The sequence below is a fragment of the Cordyceps militaris genome (assembly GCF_000225605.1).
Source record: "Cordyceps militaris CM01 unplaced genomic scaffold CCM_S00006, whole genome shotgun sequence".
Classification (NCBI taxonomy): domain Eukaryota; kingdom Fungi; phylum Ascomycota; class Sordariomycetes; order Hypocreales; family Cordycipitaceae; genus Cordyceps; species Cordyceps militaris.
This window is the reverse complement of record NW_006271974.1, coordinates 795,902-813,534: the sequence shown is the minus strand read 5'-3', so window position 1 is coordinate 813,534 and position 17,633 is coordinate 795,902. Positions and strand designations below refer to the sequence as shown.

The 17,633-nt window shown below is 55.5% G+C and overlaps 4 protein-coding genes across 4 annotated transcripts; 3 read left to right on the top strand and 1 right to left on the bottom strand.

The window, feature by feature from the left end:
- Positions 1–379: 379 nt before the first annotated feature.
- CCM_07552 (nuclear pore complex subunit Nup192, putative) lies at positions 380–5,503 on the top strand (the record flags this gene model as incomplete). The annotated part of the gene is made up of 3 exons (XM_006672693.1): positions 380–566; positions 623–5,373; positions 5,450–5,503. 3 exons carry the CDS (start codon positions 380–382, stop codon positions 5,501–5,503), a joined length of 4,992 nt encoding a protein of 1,663 aa, XP_006672756.1.
- Positions 5,504–9,038: 3,535 nt separating this feature from the next.
- Positions 9,039–12,507, top strand: CCM_07551 (DNA polymerase gamma; the record flags this gene model as incomplete). Its single annotated transcript, XM_006672692.1, has 2 exons — positions 9,039–9,204; positions 9,275–12,507. The coding sequence occupies 2 exons, from the start codon at positions 9,039–9,041 to the stop codon at positions 12,505–12,507; spliced, it is 3,399 nt and encodes a 1,132-aa protein (XP_006672755.1).
- A 982-nt stretch (positions 12,508–13,489) lies between these two features.
- On the top strand, positions 13,490–15,428 carry CCM_07550 (uncharacterized protein; the record flags this gene model as incomplete). Its single annotated transcript, XM_006672691.1, has 2 exons — positions 13,490–14,386; positions 14,448–15,428. The coding sequence occupies 2 exons, from the start codon at positions 13,490–13,492 to the stop codon at positions 15,426–15,428; spliced, it is 1,878 nt and encodes a 625-aa protein (XP_006672754.1).
- A 200-nt stretch (positions 15,429–15,628) lies between these two features.
- On the bottom strand, positions 15,629–16,786 carry CCM_07549 (G-patch domain protein (Spp2), putative; the record flags this gene model as incomplete). The annotated part of the gene is made up of 1 exon (XM_006672690.1): positions 15,629–16,786. One exon carries the CDS (start codon positions 16,784–16,786, stop codon positions 15,629–15,631), a length of 1,158 nt encoding a protein of 385 aa, XP_006672753.1.
- Between the last annotated feature and the right edge of the window lie 847 nt (positions 16,787–17,633).

Genomic DNA, 17,633 nt, shown 5'->3' with positions numbered 1-17,633 from the left:
TGCAGCAGTATTGGGCGCACATATTGTGCAGCCTCCCTAGGTACCATCCTAGGTAGCTACGTAGGTACAAACGCCAGACATAGAACGGGTGGCCGTTGCTCACCAGCTTGGCGGTTCCGAGGTGGCGGCAGAAATCTTCACCGCCCACGAACTCTTGTTTACTGGGCAGTCCAACATCAACAACATCGGCAGATTGACGGCAATAACCTATTTCAGCATTGAATCTATTAGCTCCCCGACTTACAGATATCGCCTCACACAAATTTGTGGGACATTTTGCGCAATATTGCGCGTAAAAACCGCGTCGCGAAGCTCTGCCACCCTGTTGAACTTGTCGCGCGTTCCTATCCCACCATGCGAACGGATTGAGACTGCCACAATGGCCGATATGACGATTTTGGATGCGCTGCAGGCGTTCCACCGAGAGCTTGTCGCTCTAAACGAAGGTCATGGCGACGGGAGTACCATCGACAACGAAGCCCTCGTCGAAAACTTTGAGCGTGAGCTCGAGCGAGTGTGGGAGCGCCCACGGAGGAGCGAAGAGAGCAGAAACTCGATCAAGTCTGGTACGCCAGGACACCCCAGGCATATTTTCTTCCCAAAATTTGCTGACATTTGACAGGAAAAATTGTTCTCGACGGAACCGAATTCTCTATCAATGACGACTTCCAGCGAGACGCGTTGATCCTCGCGGACGAGCTCGAAATCGAAGAACTTGATGCCGCGCGTTTCCTTCTCGACTCTCATGATGACATTCCGATACTCGGTCGGCCACTTTTTGAATGCGCCATCATTCGTTTTCATCAGCAGCGAAAATACGCGCTCGACATTTTGCGCCTTCTCTTCGAAATCTACTCACTCGAAAACAACGATGAGGAGTCGACTCCCCTCGATGGCATCAAAGCTTACGTCGAAGCACGTATGCTGCAAGCCAGCGCGACTGGTCAGAAGCGCAACGTACCACGATACATGACTGCTATGGCCGAAATAAAAACATCTTTGCAAAAGTTGGGCGACAAAATTGCGGCCGCCCAGGCAATGGGGCAAATTATCATGTCCGAGGAAATGGAGACTGTCGAGTATTCGCGCATCAGTCTTATTCAGCAGCATGAATCTTTGGCTGTGATTCTCTGTCGAGCCGTCTCCAAGAGGCAGGCTGAAACCGCTGATTTCATGAACTTTGTTGGTATCTTGAAGCGGACTGATAAATACGATTGCCTGCTAGTACATTTACTGCCTGCTCTTGGTGCATTCACTGTCCAGTTCGGCTCTCCAGAGAGCGGTATGGATCTCACCCGAGCTCAAGATATTCATTCGAAGCTTTTTGCCGCCGCGGATGACTCCGCTTGGCCACTGCCGTACCTTCAGGCCGCGTTCAAGGCCTGGTGGCTGGCAGAGTATTCGGGCTACTGGGCCGACGAACCGTCTGGCCTGCCTGACTCTGAGGTAGTCAAGGAAGATCGCGAGAGGTCGAAGGCTTTTGTGGATGCCTTGAAGGATGGCGCCTTTGATTTTCTGTTGACCGCTGCAACAGATGTTCGCGCACCCGACTGGCATGACCCTGTCCGAGCAGGCATGCGCAAATGGCTACAACGAAAGTCGACGCCACTTCCCGCCGATGTTGTTCAATTCTCCGACTACCTTCAGCTGCGCTTCATGTGCCAATTGGAATTATTCGTCGAGTCCTTCATTTCCAACATGCCTGATGTTCTACGCAAACTCCGAGTTGAGGAAGACGAGCAACGCCAGCTCAGCCAAGTCCATGAGCAGGACCTCGACCTAGAGCGTTTTCTCCTGATAATTGCATACGCCTATGAACGCCGTCCCGATTCGGCGGCTGCTTTCTGGACAGATCCGGATAGCAATATGGCCGGTTTTATGCACTGGGCATCGCGGCGCGCATCGACACCGCTGGTCGCCGCATTTTGCGAAATGCTGCAAGCAATCTCTGAAAACGACGAGTGTGCGACAGCAGCCCACGAGTTTCTGCTAGATGAGGGTCATCATTCGTCTGGGAAGATGCGACGAACGCAATCGCTTACGTGGTCGCAGATCTTCCGTGAGCTAGAGTTCTTTGCGGAAAAGATTAAGCAAAAGCCCATGGCCACACCCACGACACGTTACCGTAACGTGAAACCCAGTACAGATGTGGTGGAGACGGAGCCTGAATCTGCAATGATGCTGGAATGCTACCTACGGCTCATGACCAAACTGGCATCTGAAAGCGAGACTGCCCGACAATTTTTGCTACGGAATTCCGAATATTCCGTTGTTGACAAATTTCTCGAGCTTGCCAGTAGCCAAATACCATCACGACTCCGCGGCTGTATATTCATGGCGCTGAAAGCGTTGATTACGCGAAAAACGTTAGAGGAGAGCAACCTCATGTGGCTGTGCCTGGACAATTGGAGTACGGGCCAATATACTCAGCCTCTTGCACATCCAAGTGGATCTTTACGGCAAGGGCAGGCACAGCCTATTGTTTCCATGGATCGCATTCTAGATGAGATGAGCAACGGTTTCGAGGAGCCGGAAGCGCTTACGAAGCTTCTGTTAGCTCTAGTATCACCTGCAGTTGATGAGAGTCCCCTCAATGACTCACTTCCATTTGGTGACACTCTCGGAGCATCCGCCCGGGGCATCGAAGCATATGTTGACTTCGTTGTCGGCCAAGTGTTTGCTACCAAGTCGCAAGATCTCCAGGACATTTACCAAACGCGAGTTCTACGACTCACATGCCTTGAGTTCATGTTGACTTGTCTGAATACGTTCAACGAAGACCTCATCGTCATGGCTAATGCCACCAATCTTGCTATTGACTCCTCCATTGCCACGGTCGACTTGGCAACATATGTCACCAAGCATCCATTCGCCAGGGTTATGGAGTGGATGTACAATGACAAAGTGATGACAGCTCTCTTCAATTCCATCCATCAAACGCCAATGGAAGTGGGTAATGCGGCTCCTGACTCGCCCCTCATTCTGGGTGTCCTCCGGGCCGTCGAGCTCATTTCCAAGGTCATGGATCTCGAGACGACGTATCTGGACTTGGTGCGACCTTTAATAAAAAAGAACAACCCCCAACGACAGCCGGTTGCTAATGCCCCATACGCATCTTTTGGAGATGGACTTGTCACACGGCTGAGCTTGGTAGTGGACCTCGGCAACTACTGCGGCATCGGTCATTCTGAACTTACGCTCGCATGTCTACAGCTTCTCGGTAGAATGTCGTCTTCTTCTAGAATCGCGTCCGAATGGTCGGGCTCGGCTCGGGCTGGTCATCGGAACAAGGCTGTTGTTGCAATGGAAGCCAATGGCGAGCACGAATCCATAGCAAGAGCCTTCATTTCCGAGCTACAGGCTCCCCTGGAACCTGGCCGAGAGGCTGATTCGACAAGCTATATCACAAAGTGCTATGTTCTTGATTTTCTCCTACAATGCCTGAAAGAGACTCCGAAACGTCCAACAATTGCACATTTGCTTCTAGGCTTCAAATGCGGCGCTGACTCTCTGTCAATTGAAAATGGCGGCGCATTCGCTAAGAGGTTCTCGCTATTCCACACCTTGATAAGCCTATTGATGGAGTTGCCCTCGGCGGATGCTCAAGGTATGAGGGGGCCGCTCATTTCACTCAAACGCAGAGCAATGCGCATTATGCAGGTACTCTGGAGCTCTCCCCTCTCATCAAAGCTTGTCATACAGGAACTACGGGACAACGAATTCTTTTTCCATCTGCTGGTTCGCGAGACCATCATTCAACCCAACATTCCGTGGGAGGGTCAGGACGTGGCCGTGGCGTACTTCCCGTTGACGTCCGGATCCCTTGCTTTGTCAGACTTTCTCGTCTTGAGGCGGATGGTGCTGGAGTATTTTGCGATGGAGCTGTGCATGATATCGCAGGGCCGCATGCCAAGCGTCAAACGACGTATTTTCGAGGCGCTGAATGGCCAGATACTCGACGATGAGAACGAGCGCATTCAGACGCCTACAATTTTCGACTTGTACGACTTCCCACTACCATCAAATCTATGGGAAGTGCCCAACCCTCAAATAGAGTTCTACCAAGATCTCGATATCACAATTTGCTTACAGGATGATGGAGACGGCAACCGCATGCACAACCTCGACCGCGTAAAGGAAATGCTCTTAATAAAGCGAAACGAAAAGAGCCGAGGCCAATTCAAGGAGGTATTAGCAACAACTCAGAGTATTGCGGCAATTGAAAGGGAAGAGGTAATGATTCACGAGCATCTGGCATCGACCGATCGCCAGCAGCAGCTAGCTCGACAGAGCCTAGAAGTGCTGAGGTCGTGGACGAAACTGCTTCTCATCATGGTTGAGTGCAACGACTTTGAGGGAACAGCCCGCACCACATTCTTCTTGCAAACGCTGCAGGCCATTCTTCCCAGCCTAGAGTTATTTGCTTCTGACCGCCCGGTAGAGGCCATGGACCTCGCCAACCTCGCCAGGATTCTGCTTTCGCGCCTAGACCTAAAGGAATCGAGCACAGCCGACAAGCAAGGAAGGGCCATTGGCAACCTCATACACGACAAGTTATTTCAGCTCTTTGAAATATGCCTACAAGCCATCAGCAAGTGGGCGGGCGGGCAAGAGCTACGTGCCGTCTACTACGAAATTTGTTACCGATACATCACTGGGGCACCCGACGAGACGAAGAGCAGCTTCAACATGCAAATCATCAAGACGGTGCGTGTCTACGGCGAGCGCTTCATCAGCGCCATGTGCGATGATGCAATTTGCGGCGAGCCTAGCAGCCAGGCGGCCGTGTACATCTTATTTAACGTGCTCGTCAACGTGGGCCGACAAGAGGGCGATGAGTATGTGGTGGACATGCTGAACCGGCTCAACTTCATCGGCATCGCGGTGGACACGCTGCGCAGCGTCATGGCGGACTGGCATGGCGTGTGTGCGCGAGGCGACGCGGGCCAGCAGAACCACCTCGACGCCAAGTTGGCGCTGCTGCTGCAGCTGGCGCAGACGCGCGCGGGCGCGCAGTACGTGCTCCACGCTAGCATCATCCGCATCGTCGAGCTGTCAGGCCTCTTTGCGGCCGACCCGGAGCTGCAGCAGTTGCGCGGCGACGACTCGCGTGCTCTCGAGCGCCACTATGACCTGCTAGCTAAGATTGTGCGCATCATTGGTGCGGCGCTCCTGTGCCGCGGCAGCCACAGCATCGTGCAGGGGCGCAAGTTCCTCACCGACCACCGCATGCTCGTCGCGCACACGCTCAAACGCAGCGCGGGCATTGGCGCGCACGCGGACGGCGCCGACGGCACCGGGGTGCTTGAGAACAAGGTAGAGGAGCTGGCGGATGCCTTTATGGTGGTCATTGCCGCGACGGGATTCATCGAGGTGAGTTTTTGCACATTGGCCAAACAACAAACTTGTAAAGGAAAAAGAGAGAATGAAGTACTGACTGTTTGCGTAGTTTGATAACGAGGCGATTCCGGAGCTAAAAACCACCCGCAAACTCTTCCATTAGGATGCTTGCCCGCTGAAAGTGTTTGATAGAGAGGGGGGCGTTGACACGAAAAAGAAGGGTAACGGGAGTTTTCTTGTTTCAAATATTAGTCCCTTTTTCTGTACCTTTTTTTTTCCTGCAGTGGACACAGTATTTCAAGAAGATATTTTTTGATTTGTAAAACCAAAGTACCTTGGGAACGGCCGTTCACGTGGATACCTTGGGAGACCTAGCATGTCATCGATTTGATCTGTGTAGTTCCTGTATTAGTTAGGTGAAAATTTGGATAGCGAAGAAACATTCAAGCAGCAAGACCAGAGATAATTGACAAACGGCGGGAAACAGGTAGGAATTTGCCCCGGTCATCGCAGCGAAGGAAACTGTGTGGCTGCTCATTCTAGCAAATATGCTGCTTGTTCTAGCCTATATCCCGTAGAAATATATGTACACTAAGGAAGAGTGTTCACTTGCGCGTGCCTCCAACGCCGAGAAAGTTAAACGCCAAAATTCAGTCTCAACGCGAGGATATCGCCGTCGAGGAAAGGGGTATGTATATCCTGCCAGAATGCTCAGCCAAGGCCCCGTGTTACGAGCCAGCATCCGATATCGCCTTTTCCCTTGCTGGAGAAAATGAAACGCCCAAAACTATGCCATTGTGAAAAAAAGAGAGGAAGAATATGGGTGTGTCTATAATGTTCGCCACTTGGACCGAGAAAGTGGGAAAAGTCCAAGCCATGCGCCGCGTAGCCCGATGCAGTAATGTCTTTTTGTACAGCCAAAAAAGGATGAAGAAACAGGCAAAGAAGGGGAGGGGAGCAACAACTATTTGGAAATGTCGTCGGCTTTTCGCTTTCCTCTTCGCGTCATCGTCATGAGCTTAAGCTCGAGGGGCCAGAAACCCTTTGTCTTGCTGCTGTAGGACTCGCGAGGCTTCATGTCGATTTTGGAGCGGCACATTGGGCACTTACCCTTGGTGGACTCGACGTCGAGAGAGTGATGCAGACACTGAGCACAAAAGAGGTGCCCTGATACGGCGTCAGTAAGGAAATTGAGCGGGCATGAGCAGGTTGGATAGGAGAGGGGCATGGGAAAGCGTACCGCAATACGTAACTGTCAGGCCAGCGACGTCATCCATGCAGATGGCACATTGAAACGCGGCAATCTTGACACGGTTGTCAATGACGGCCGGCCTCAGCTCTGGGGGGATGTCGGCCCCTTCGGTCAGGTCAAAGGTGAGGAGGTCATCGGCGTCGAGGACGTTCTTGGGCGCGGCCGGCGGCACGGTCACAAGGTCCCCAAACAAGTCTTCGTTAGGGCCGAGCGGTTTGACGGGCTCCTGTTTGGGCTCACGACGACGCCCCGTTTGACCTTGTCGCTGCCTCTGAGGCGACGGTGGGAATTGATCTGACGGCCCGCGTCGCAGCGTAGGCGGTGGCGGCATAGATTCGGAGAAGGACGTGGCTGCTGTATCGGTGCCTTGCATGTCGTCGAACCCATCGTTGAAGAGGTGCGAGTACTGCGTCTCGGGCAGTGAAAAGTCGGTATTTTGCGTGGTGTTGGCAGAGGGACCGGCCAGCAGCTGCTGGGAGGGCGAATCGGGTGCGTCGTTTGCGCGCCCCATGCAGTGCTCGTTGGTCTGGGTAGTGGTCGTGGCGGCGTGGTGAGGGTCGATGTAGCTGTCGTCTTGGTACAAGTCGTCGTCGGGCGAAATGCGCAACAATGGGAATCGTAAGGGTTGATATGCGTCGCGGAGCAGCTCGGAGAAGATAATTGGCTCGTCGTAAGGCGTGGCTCCAGGCGGCGTTCGCGAAGGGCTGGTGCCTGCTATTCTCAAGTCGGGTTGCGTGGCACCACGATGCTGCTGCTGCGAGGGCGAGTGTCGGCGGCGACGTCGGGGCAGTGGCGAGAGGGGATTGCTAAGATGGCTTGGCGGGCTCGCGTGGGTATTGGGGGGCGCTGAGGAGACGTGGGCGTGGTGCCGCGGTGACGAGGACCGGGCAGGTGGCAAGGTGCTGGTGGTGGTGGCGGGTGGCTGCAAGGCTTGATGATGCCGATGTTGCTGGTGGTGGTGAGGAGTGCGGGTGGCGGTGGACAGCGGCGAGGTCGATATGAGGATGATGTCGGAGTCGAGCGAGGCTCTCCTCGGCGACGCAGAAGCAAGCGACATGGTGGCCGGCGGCCTGGGTGCCTGGTGTGGCGGTAGCGGCAAAGTGAAGGCAGGAGTTTTCTGATGTACTTGTGGTGAGGCGCGGAGGGTGGTGGCGGCCAAGCCCCGCGATGAGGGGCCAGAGGCAGGCAGGCAATGTTAGCCTAGGAGAAGTCGTGCTGTTGTCGGGGCAAAGGTGAAAGGGTCGGGAATCATGGCGACAACGCCCCAGTCTGGGTTTTGCGTGAGGCAAGAGAGGTGAGGAGGATTTCCGAGGGACGGTGGTGGGGAGGGGAGAAGGTGAAGGACGGTTGATTCAGGCCGCAGAGCCAGGGCGGGAAACCGGTAGTTCCATGTCATTCTGAGCAGCATTGTATGGCGGTTTGGTGGCCATTTGTTCACGAGTACTCAGAGGCCCACACGAGGCAAAAGCTGGCGCTAAAACAAAGGCGAGGTGGTCAGGCACTATTTATCGGCTGGGGATCCGCATCTGGGCAGTAATTATTAATGGAAGAGTCGACAACTTGGCTCTCATGATTCTCGACGAGAATTTATAGTTATTCTTTTCTCGTTTTTGTCGTCTATGCAGCTATAGGATGTTCCGGCCATTATCAACAGAAGCGCGTGGTTTGTATTGGCTTGTACATACGCCTCGTCACGACGCCTGTGATGGTCACCCATACTGATGTGAGCGCCAGGCCATATGTAGCTCAGCGCAAGAATAGGTAGGTACGTAAGAAAGTGCCTGCCTACCTAGGTACCTACCTGGATATGAGGTATGGAAGCCCGAGTAACAAACTTACGTTCTACAGAGCTACATAATAAAGGAGTACTTCACAATCTCATAAGTTGTAACAAATCATCGCGTATATATTTTATGCCTTATCATTCACATCAGATGTCGTAATAAGATGCACAACAGTCAATGTAGCCATGTTGAGCCAAGGTACCTAACATTTACAAGTATACAGGTACATAGGTAGGTACCCGAGGGGGCTGTTTTTAGGCACAGCACTCGACCCGCGACAGTTTCTGTCACTGCCAACCCCTCCCTTTACACTCTAATAAATCCCAACATTATAACTAGTTATCGCAGCCTCGCTGCGTTCGCTTTGTCCATCCGGCTTTGTAGCTCCGTTCCGCCGCCCTGCATGCCCCACGAATGCCGGGTCCACTATTTCCAGATACAGGGTAAGCAGCCCCCTCGCCATCCCTGTCAAATGCATCCTCGCGCTAACCAATTTCGCAGCAAACCGAAAACCCCCTTCAACTAATTTGTACCTGTCTGTACCTACGCGTTCACCTCCCGCCTCTCCCCCGCCATTAGTTAGGCTCACCCCTTTCCCCTCCATCACTTCTTCATCCTCGTTATGCTGCATCGTCGGCGCTCGACATGACGGATTTATAGCAATGCGCGCCTTTCATCCTGCCGCCGGCCACCTCCAGCGTGCCGCGTCCGCCAGATTGCGCCTCGTGCGACATGGCGCGAACTGTCGACTACTTGCGACTAGCTGTCCGCGACACCTCGCATCTGTCACCGCAGATGCCAGATCCGAAAAGAGCCAATCTCTCGCCCGTATGTCATGTCCGGCGACCCTCGCCACGCGTCACCTCTTGCGTGCTCCCCACTAACCAGTCGCTTCTAGTACCATCCACTGCTCGATACAACGAAATTGGCGTTCAACAGCTCAGCACACATGTCTATGATCAAATATTCCCCGACGGCGCAACTCCTCCACCACAAGAACTTGTACAATTATCCAGAGATCATCTGAGGCGCCATGATTTACTCGGCAAGAATACCGACGACGCGCCCCCCGTAGCATTCGACCTCCCTGCCCTCCAAGGTCGCACTCTCGACGAGCACTTCTATAAGCTGGGCCTTGACTGCGCCGAGCCGTACCTTACTCTCGCCAAGCAGTTTTCGCGCGCCAACGCGCCTCCCAAGCCTCGCAAATGGATTCGCCGCAGCGGCTGGACCAAGTACTACCCCGATGGCCGTACCGAACAGGTCGACGCGCCTGACGAGTCCGCCCTGTGTTTCGATACCGAAGTCATGTGGAAGGAGAGCCCATATGCCGTCATGGCCTGCGCCGTAGGACCTACAGCCTGGTATGCCTGGCTCTCGCCATGGCTTCTGGGTGAGACTGAGAATGACAAGCACCTCATTCCCCTTGGCGATCCAACCACGGACAGACTCATCGTCGGCCACAATGTCGGCTTCGATCGTGCCCGTATCCTCGAAGAGTACGACATCAAGCAGACCAGAAACTCATTCATGGATACAATGTCACTGCACGTTGCTGTCAATGGCATGTGCTCACAACAGCGACCAACTTGGATGAAGCACAGGAAGAATCGAGAGCTGCGTGAACGAGTCGCCAGCCAGACCCCCGACCACGAGCTCGCCGAGCTCTTGAGCAACAGAAGCATGCATGAAGAGGAAGAGCTCTGGGTTGAGCGCAGCTCCGTCAACTCTTTGCGAGACGTCGCCAAATTTCATCTCGACGTCAACATGGACAAGGCTATCCGCGACGACTTTGGCGAATTAAACAAGTCCGAGATTCTCGCCAAGCTCGACCCCCTCCTCGACTATTGCGCTGCTGACGTTGCCATTACGCATCGCGTCTATAAGATTGTCTTTCCCAACTTCCTCGACACCTGCCCGCACCCTGTCAGCTTTGCTGCTCTCCGCCATCTTTCCTCCGTCATCCTCCCCGTCAACAATTCTTGGGACGCATACATTGCCAACACCGAAGCCACGTATCATGAACTTTCCGACGCTGTCCAAGAGAGACTCGTTGCCTTGACGGACAAGGCGCTCGAAATCAAAAACGACCCCGAAAAGTGGCAAAACGATCCGTGGATGAAGCAGCTCGACTGGTCGGGCCAAGAAATTCGCATGGTCAAGGGCAAAAAGAAGGGCGACCTTCCTAGACCGGCTGCCCGACAGAAAAAGCCCGGCTGCCCGCAATGGTACAAGGACCTATTTTCAAAGAATGACGCTCCCATCAGCATTACAGTGCGAACTCGAATCGCCCCGCTGCTGCTGAGAATGGCCTGGGATGGCAACCCTCTCGTTTGGTCCGACAAGTATGGTTGGACCTTTGAAACAGATCGTTGCAACGCGCAAAAGTATATCGACAAGCAAATGATACAGTGCCAGTTTGAAGAAGCCGATGCGACGCTGCGTGACGACAAACGACATGCCTATTTCAAGCTTCCACACAAGGACGGCCCTACCGCCCGCTGCGCGAACCCCATGGCCAAGGGCTACCTCCCCTATTTTGAGAATGGTACACTGTCCTCGGAGTATTCGTATGCCAAGGAGGCCCTCGAAATGAATGCCTCGTGCTCGTACTGGATCAGCGCCCGCGACAGAATCATGTCCCAAATGGTGGTCCGGAAGCAAGACTTGCCCAACGCCGACAAGTCCGCCGAGTCTGCAGCCAACGGCCTCGGCTTCATCCTACCGCAAATTATTCCCATGGGCACCATTACGCGACGCGCGGTGGAAAACACGTGGCTCACAGCCAGCAACGCAAAGAAGAACCGTGTTGGCTCCGAGCTCAAGGCCATGGTGCGCGCCCCCGCGGGCTACAGCTTCGTCGGTGCCGACGTGGACTCGGAGGAGCTATGGATCGCCAGCCTCATTGGCGACGCCACCTTTCAGCTGCACGGCGGCAACGCCGTCGGCTTCATGACACTCGAGGGCACCAAGTCGGCCGGCACAGACCTGCACTCGCGCACGGCCTCCATCCTCGGCATCACCCGCAACGACGCCAAGGTGTTCAACTACGGCCGCATCTATGGCGCCGGCCTCAAATTTGCCGCAACTCTGCTGCGCCAGTTCAACCCCGCACTGTCAGAGCGGCAGACGATGGAGACGGCGTCGAAATTGTACGCGAGCACAAAGGGCACCAAGACGAACCGAAAGACGCTGTACAAGCGGCCGTTTTGGCGCGGCGGCACCGAGTCATTTGTCTTTAACAAGCTTGAGGAGTTTGCCGAGCAAGAGCGACCGCGCACGCCGGTCCTCGGCGCCGGCATTACTGAGGCCCTGATGGGCCGCTTCATCAGCAAGGGCGGCTACCTCACCTCGCGCATCAACTGGGCTATCCAGTCATCGGGCGTCGACTACCTGCACCTGCTCATCGTCGCCATGGACTACCTCGTACGGCGCTTCGCCATTGATGCGCGCCTCGCCATTACTGTGCATGACGAGATCCGCTACCTGGTCAAGGACGAGGACCGGTACCGCGCCGCCATGGCACTGCAGGTCGCCAATGTGTGGACGCGCGCCATTTTTGCGCAGCAGGTCGGCATCCATGACCTGCCGCAGTCGTGCGCCTACTTTTCTGCCATTGACGTCGACCACGTCCTCCGCAAGGAGGTGGACATGGAGTGTGTCACGCCCAGCCACCCGACCGCCATCCCGCCCGGCGAGAGCCTCGACATTGCGACACTGCTGGCCAAGGGTGACGCGGCGCGGCTGGACCCGGCGATTGTACCCGACGCGGCGCACGCGCCGAGACTCGATGCCATCCAGTATACGCCCCGCGTGCCGGTAATGCAGGCCATCCGGGATGTGGTGGGCGGTGACGGTATGCCGTTTTTAAAGGCGCAGATTGTGAGTGATGATGCCGAGCTGCGGGATATTATCAAGGATGTGCGCAAGGAGGAATTGCCCAAAGAGAAGCAGATCAGCAAGCGCTCGCTCAAGTCGGTGCTGCCGTACCGTGCACACCCGCAGCTCGTGCCCATGGACGAGCCCATTTCGGTGGCCGAGGCCATGGGCAACTCGAACCGTGGCGCCAAGGGCAAGTGGACGTGGGCCAAGAACACGACAAAGGGTTCGCGCCCCAGCTGGAGAGTGTAGCGAGATGTGTTGCTCTGTACAGGATACCCCTTATGTTATCATTTTCTTTGTGTGCTACATGGATATTGTTCGGCATTGCTCTTTTACTTCCATTTTGGTTATATGCATGGGTCTGGAGTGTCTTGGGCTTGTATGATTATCTAGTGTATTACTGTGTGTATAAGGTAGCAATGGGTAAAAATGGCATGATATTAGTATTTTGTATAGCATCTGTAAAGAGCACTGCTCAACAGTCCAGATGAACACTGTGACACAACATCTCGTCCCGTTGAAGGGTCTTAGTTTACAATAGACCCTCAGCCGCGGGATCACGTTTCTATCAGCATGTACATCTTATCTTCCAATAACAGGGTCAAGGGCACTCGATTTTAACGTATGGAATCCCGGAGCTGGATAAGGTTGCTAGTAGACTCTCGATCTGGATAGATTTGTTAGAGTTGTCGACGTGGTTATAATTGGCCCTCCTGGTGGGACAACATGTGCAGCACGAGTATATAACTAATATCGAAGAAAAAAGACAGAAATGTCTAGAGGTAAAGTCACCCAGGCGTGTGATATCTTTCCGTTTTCAGACTCAACACGCTACACATATCACCCATTGCAGGGTAGTAATTATCTTGCATAAAGCCCACGTTGTGCAGCATGGAGACAGGCGCCGACCGGCGTCCACAGTGTCGTAATTAGATACAGTGGATCTCAGTGGTGCCATACGAGCCTGAAGGATGTCTCACGATGAATAATGGATAAAGGTGGCTTGTGGTTGCGTAACCGATTTCAACCTGTGTTCGGTGTCTCGAGATCGCTAAAGCGGGGCAGGAGGGAAGCTCCCCGCCACCTCTGAGCTTGTGATTGTCGCAAGCGTCATTACTTGCACGTATTTTCAAATTTCAGCTCATAGACAAGCCATCAGGCTGTTCACAAGTTGTTTCACTTGCACAAGCACATATACCGATAGAGAGAGATATTAGCGCCCTGCCGAACCATGGCGACAACGACGACTGATGATGCCGTCAAACGGTTGCAAGAGAGCAAGCCGCCGGCCACAGACGCGGCAACCTACCTCACAATTATCGAAATGTCTCTAACGCCAGAGATCCTACCGGCTCTGCGGGACATTCTCGATGACGTGGAACTGACGAGCGAGATTGGTTGGGACCTCGTCGAGATGCTGATTGCGGTACCTGGCAGCGAGGCATGCCTGGAGAGGGTGGCACATCTGGGCAACCCCCGCGAGGTTATTCTCAAGGTGCTAGAGGTGATGGAAAAGGGGGCGACCGAGGCTAGAGAAGACGAAGATGAAGAAGAAAGTGCTGAGGAGGGTACTGGCGATAAGCACAAAAGCGACAAAAACAAGGTGCCGACCGCGCATCAGTTCGTCACCCTGTGTGGCATGTTGGTCGTTTTGCACAACCGACTTCGAGTCAAAGAGCCCTCGCGCTTCTTGCACACCACACTAGATACCGTATACCGCAGCTACGACGGCGCCAGTCCCGAGGCCACGGCGGCCGTCATCGCGCTCGTGCGATCACTCTCCGGACAGAAGCGGCCGCCGCTACCGACGCGCAAGTCTAGCATCGTCGCCGTCTCGCGGACGTCGTCTTTCCAAGCGGGTGATGCGAGCCGAAGCGCACCGGACCCCGAGGGCAGCGAAGGCAGCGCTCAGGATGCCGGCGAGCCAGCGCTTGTGCAGCGGCTGCTGCAGTCATTTGTGACGTGCGTCCTGGAAGCGTTTGTCAACGCCAACGCGCTCGAGTGGCCGGCGAGGCTGCTCGAATTCACGTACCCAGAAAAGATTGTGCTGGGGCGCATGACGCAGATGCAGGCATTCAAGGACGTGGACGAATTGCAGGCCAGGGATAGCCTGATTGGCCAATTAGTGGTAAGTGGTGGCAGAGACCGAGATTTGCTGCCCGTTGGACTAACTTGGAATCTTGGAATAGTCACTGGCTGGCGATGTTGGACTTTCCAAGCTCTCGTCCGATGCCGTCAAGGAAGCGTTTGCCGCCTCGCCAATCTGCACCGATCCGCTGTCCGGCGAGCTCGATAGCGCCAAGCCCGAGGCCCTGGGCTTGGCAACGGGCGGCCTGGCCGCGCTCGTTGCTTACTGGATGTTTGCCACGGATCTCTTTGACGCGCAGTATTCGGTCCCCGACTTTCACATCTTCCCGCACCACCAGGCCTTGCTGCACAACTTCCTCGGCGACAGCCCGCAGGACCAAATTGCCCAGAATCCCGGCGTCGCCGAGGCGCTCATCGTCATTGGCGTCTGGCTACACACGCAGTCGCGCCTGTTGGACCCCGGCGCCGCGCCGGATTTTATGGCCTACCACCACCTTCTGACGCTCTTCGGCGTGTTCCACACCAACCCGCGCGTGCGGCAGTCGGCCATTTCCCTCGCCGGGCTCGTGCTGCACGCAGCGCCTGAAGACGAGCGCTTCGCGATCCTCGAAGACCTCCTAGAGAATTGCATGTTTGCGTCGCTGCAGTCGTGCGCCGTCTCCTGGGCCAAGGACGAAATCATTGCCGCCCGCCAAGCCAAGGCGGGGGCCGGCGGCAAGTTTGCCACGGCCGAGGGCCTGGAGCGGCTGCAGTACGCCCTCTTCCCGGACCTGACGCACCTGCAGGACGAGGCCCAGGATGCCGAGGCGCTGCTCGAGTTTTGGGCCCAGGCCTGGCCGTTTCAGCTGCAAGTGGCCAACTTTGCCGTCTTTGTGTTTGGAGACCGCTACCGGGACATGGCGCCGGCGGGCATGGCCGCGGCCGTCGAGCACAGGTACGTCGAGCCCCTGCTGCACATGGCGGCCGTGCTGCGCGAGGCGGGCGCGCAGGACAAGACGGCGCTGGACGGGGCCACGGTCGACCAGGCCGTCGGGACGCTGGACATTTTGACGGATACGCTGGGCAGAGTGACGTTGCGATAAAGGACGAAGGGCGAGGACGGCAGGCGGGAAACCAGTGTACAAACATGAATAGCTGTGCATAACGAAATACGAGAGCACATATGAACTGTTAATGATTATGGAAAAAAAAATGCGTGTCCAGTACAATATTCCTTTCTGGTATCTGAGGTGTCGTAGTATATGAAAGCCAATAACGCCGAGAAATGCTTGCTTTGACCAGGTTACCGCCTGCGATCTCGATCATCCCCACGACGACGATCCCTATCCCGCTCGTTATCGCGGTCTCTATGCCCATGTCTATGCCCATTGTCCCTCTCGCGGTCCCTGTGCCGGTCCTCCCTCTCCCTCTCCCTCTCCCGCTTGTAGCTGTCCTCGCGCGCGCCAGCGGCTCCCCCCCTACGCTCCTCTTTTTTCCTCTCCTCCTCCCTCCTGTAATCCGCCAGCTTTGGCGGCCGCTTCTTGCCGCCCGGCGGCCCGGCGCCGCTCTTCTGGTTCCAGCCGCCGAGGTCCTCGGCCTCGTTGAGCGCCTTGGCGCCGAGTCCGAGCCTGTTTTGCCGGCGCCGCGGGGCCTCCTGGGGCTTCTTGACACCGGGGGCGGCGGCGGTGCGGGGCTTCCCGTCCCAGCCCATGCCGCGGAGCAGCGCGGCGCCAAACTCCTCGACGGGCATGGCTTCGTAGTCGGCGAGCGTGGACGTGGCGCCCGCGCGGGAGACGTCGCGCGCGTAGGCGTCGTCTTCGGTCGCAATGACCTTGTCCTCTTGCGCGGGTCGCTTGCCGAGGAGCGCATCCATGGCTTCGTCGTCGGCGGAGCGAGGCGCAGGCACCGGCTCAGCGGGCTGCTGTGCGTTGGCCTTGTCGTCGTCGGTGTCTGCTGCCGTCGTGGGCGCCGCCGCCGTGTCGACGGCGGCAAGGGGGGGTTGCTTCTCCTTGACCGTGAGGCCCCATTGGATACCCGAGTCCTGGTCCGCTGGCGCCGTATCCACCGTGGTGATGCTGCCGCCGCTTTCTCTGTTTTGCGCCGCGCGCGCCTCGGCGGGCAAGAGGTTCTTGCCACGCCGCGCGTCGCGCTGCTCCTTGATCTCGTCGCGCCAGTCACGGTTGGGCTGCCGCGCAATCACGTACTCCCTCTTGGGCGCCGCTGCTTGCTCCTCGCGCTTCGTTTCGGCACCATTGGCGCCGAAGCCGGTGATGACCTCGTGCTGGCCGCGGGCGGAGTCGGAGTCGGAGTCGTCGCCGCCGCCGCCGCCAAAGGCGCGGGTGGATGTGGTGCTGCGCGGCCGCTTGCCGAGGGACGAGGCGGGCGTCTTGGCCTTGGAGGCTGAGGACGACGGTGCGCTAAACTTGATGGCGATGCGGCCGCCTTTGCTGTCGTCGGTCATGGTGCGCGTGGCGTCTGGGTGTGCTGTGGTGCGTTGTTTGGTGAAGAGAGGCTATCTTGAATTTATTTTATGGGTCTCGACCTAGATCAGTGGCGGTGCCTGTGGCTGAACTACTGCCTTGCGTCGGGCAAACTGTGTGTTTGCTGAACTGTTGTACTAAGGAATTGATATTCCTGGTAGGTAATCTGTTCATTTTCAACCCAGTTTCCTCTGGCAATTGAGTTATTTCTTACCGTCTCTCTGCATTGCCAGTCTTGAATGGCACCCCCATGTTACCTCTGCTGGCAGAATTTGAACATTATGAAGCACTCTTTAATAAGTTGCTATGATTATATTCACTGTCTTCTCTGTAGATTAGATACCACGCTGCCTACATAGTTATTCCATGCTGCTGCTGCGCTGATTGAATACTACGGTTGAGGGCGGAACACGCGCCACCCAAGGTGTGTGTAGTGTGTAAGAGGGAAATGCTGCTCATTTTCGTCTCTCCATGGGAGAACAGGTTTTGTTGACCTATTTTAGTCTTACTTGATGTAAAAGTTAGCCCTAGCCACGGTTATCCGCCAACTAGTAATTAGGCAGCTACATTGGCTCGGGAATTTGATTCTTGTCCCTAATGAAGCGTGTTGAATTGAATTTGAGCTGCCCAAATCCAAACGTCATGGTTTATTTAGTGAGTGGGAGCGAAGTGTGAAGACTGTCAAGACGTCAAGACGTCAAGGCAACAGCAAGGCAAACAGTATCACAAGATAACAAAGCAACAAAAAACAGCGACAAAAGAAAACTTTACTGACGAAAGAAAGAAATGAAATCAGATTGCAAGTGCGAGGCATACGGTGGGTGCACT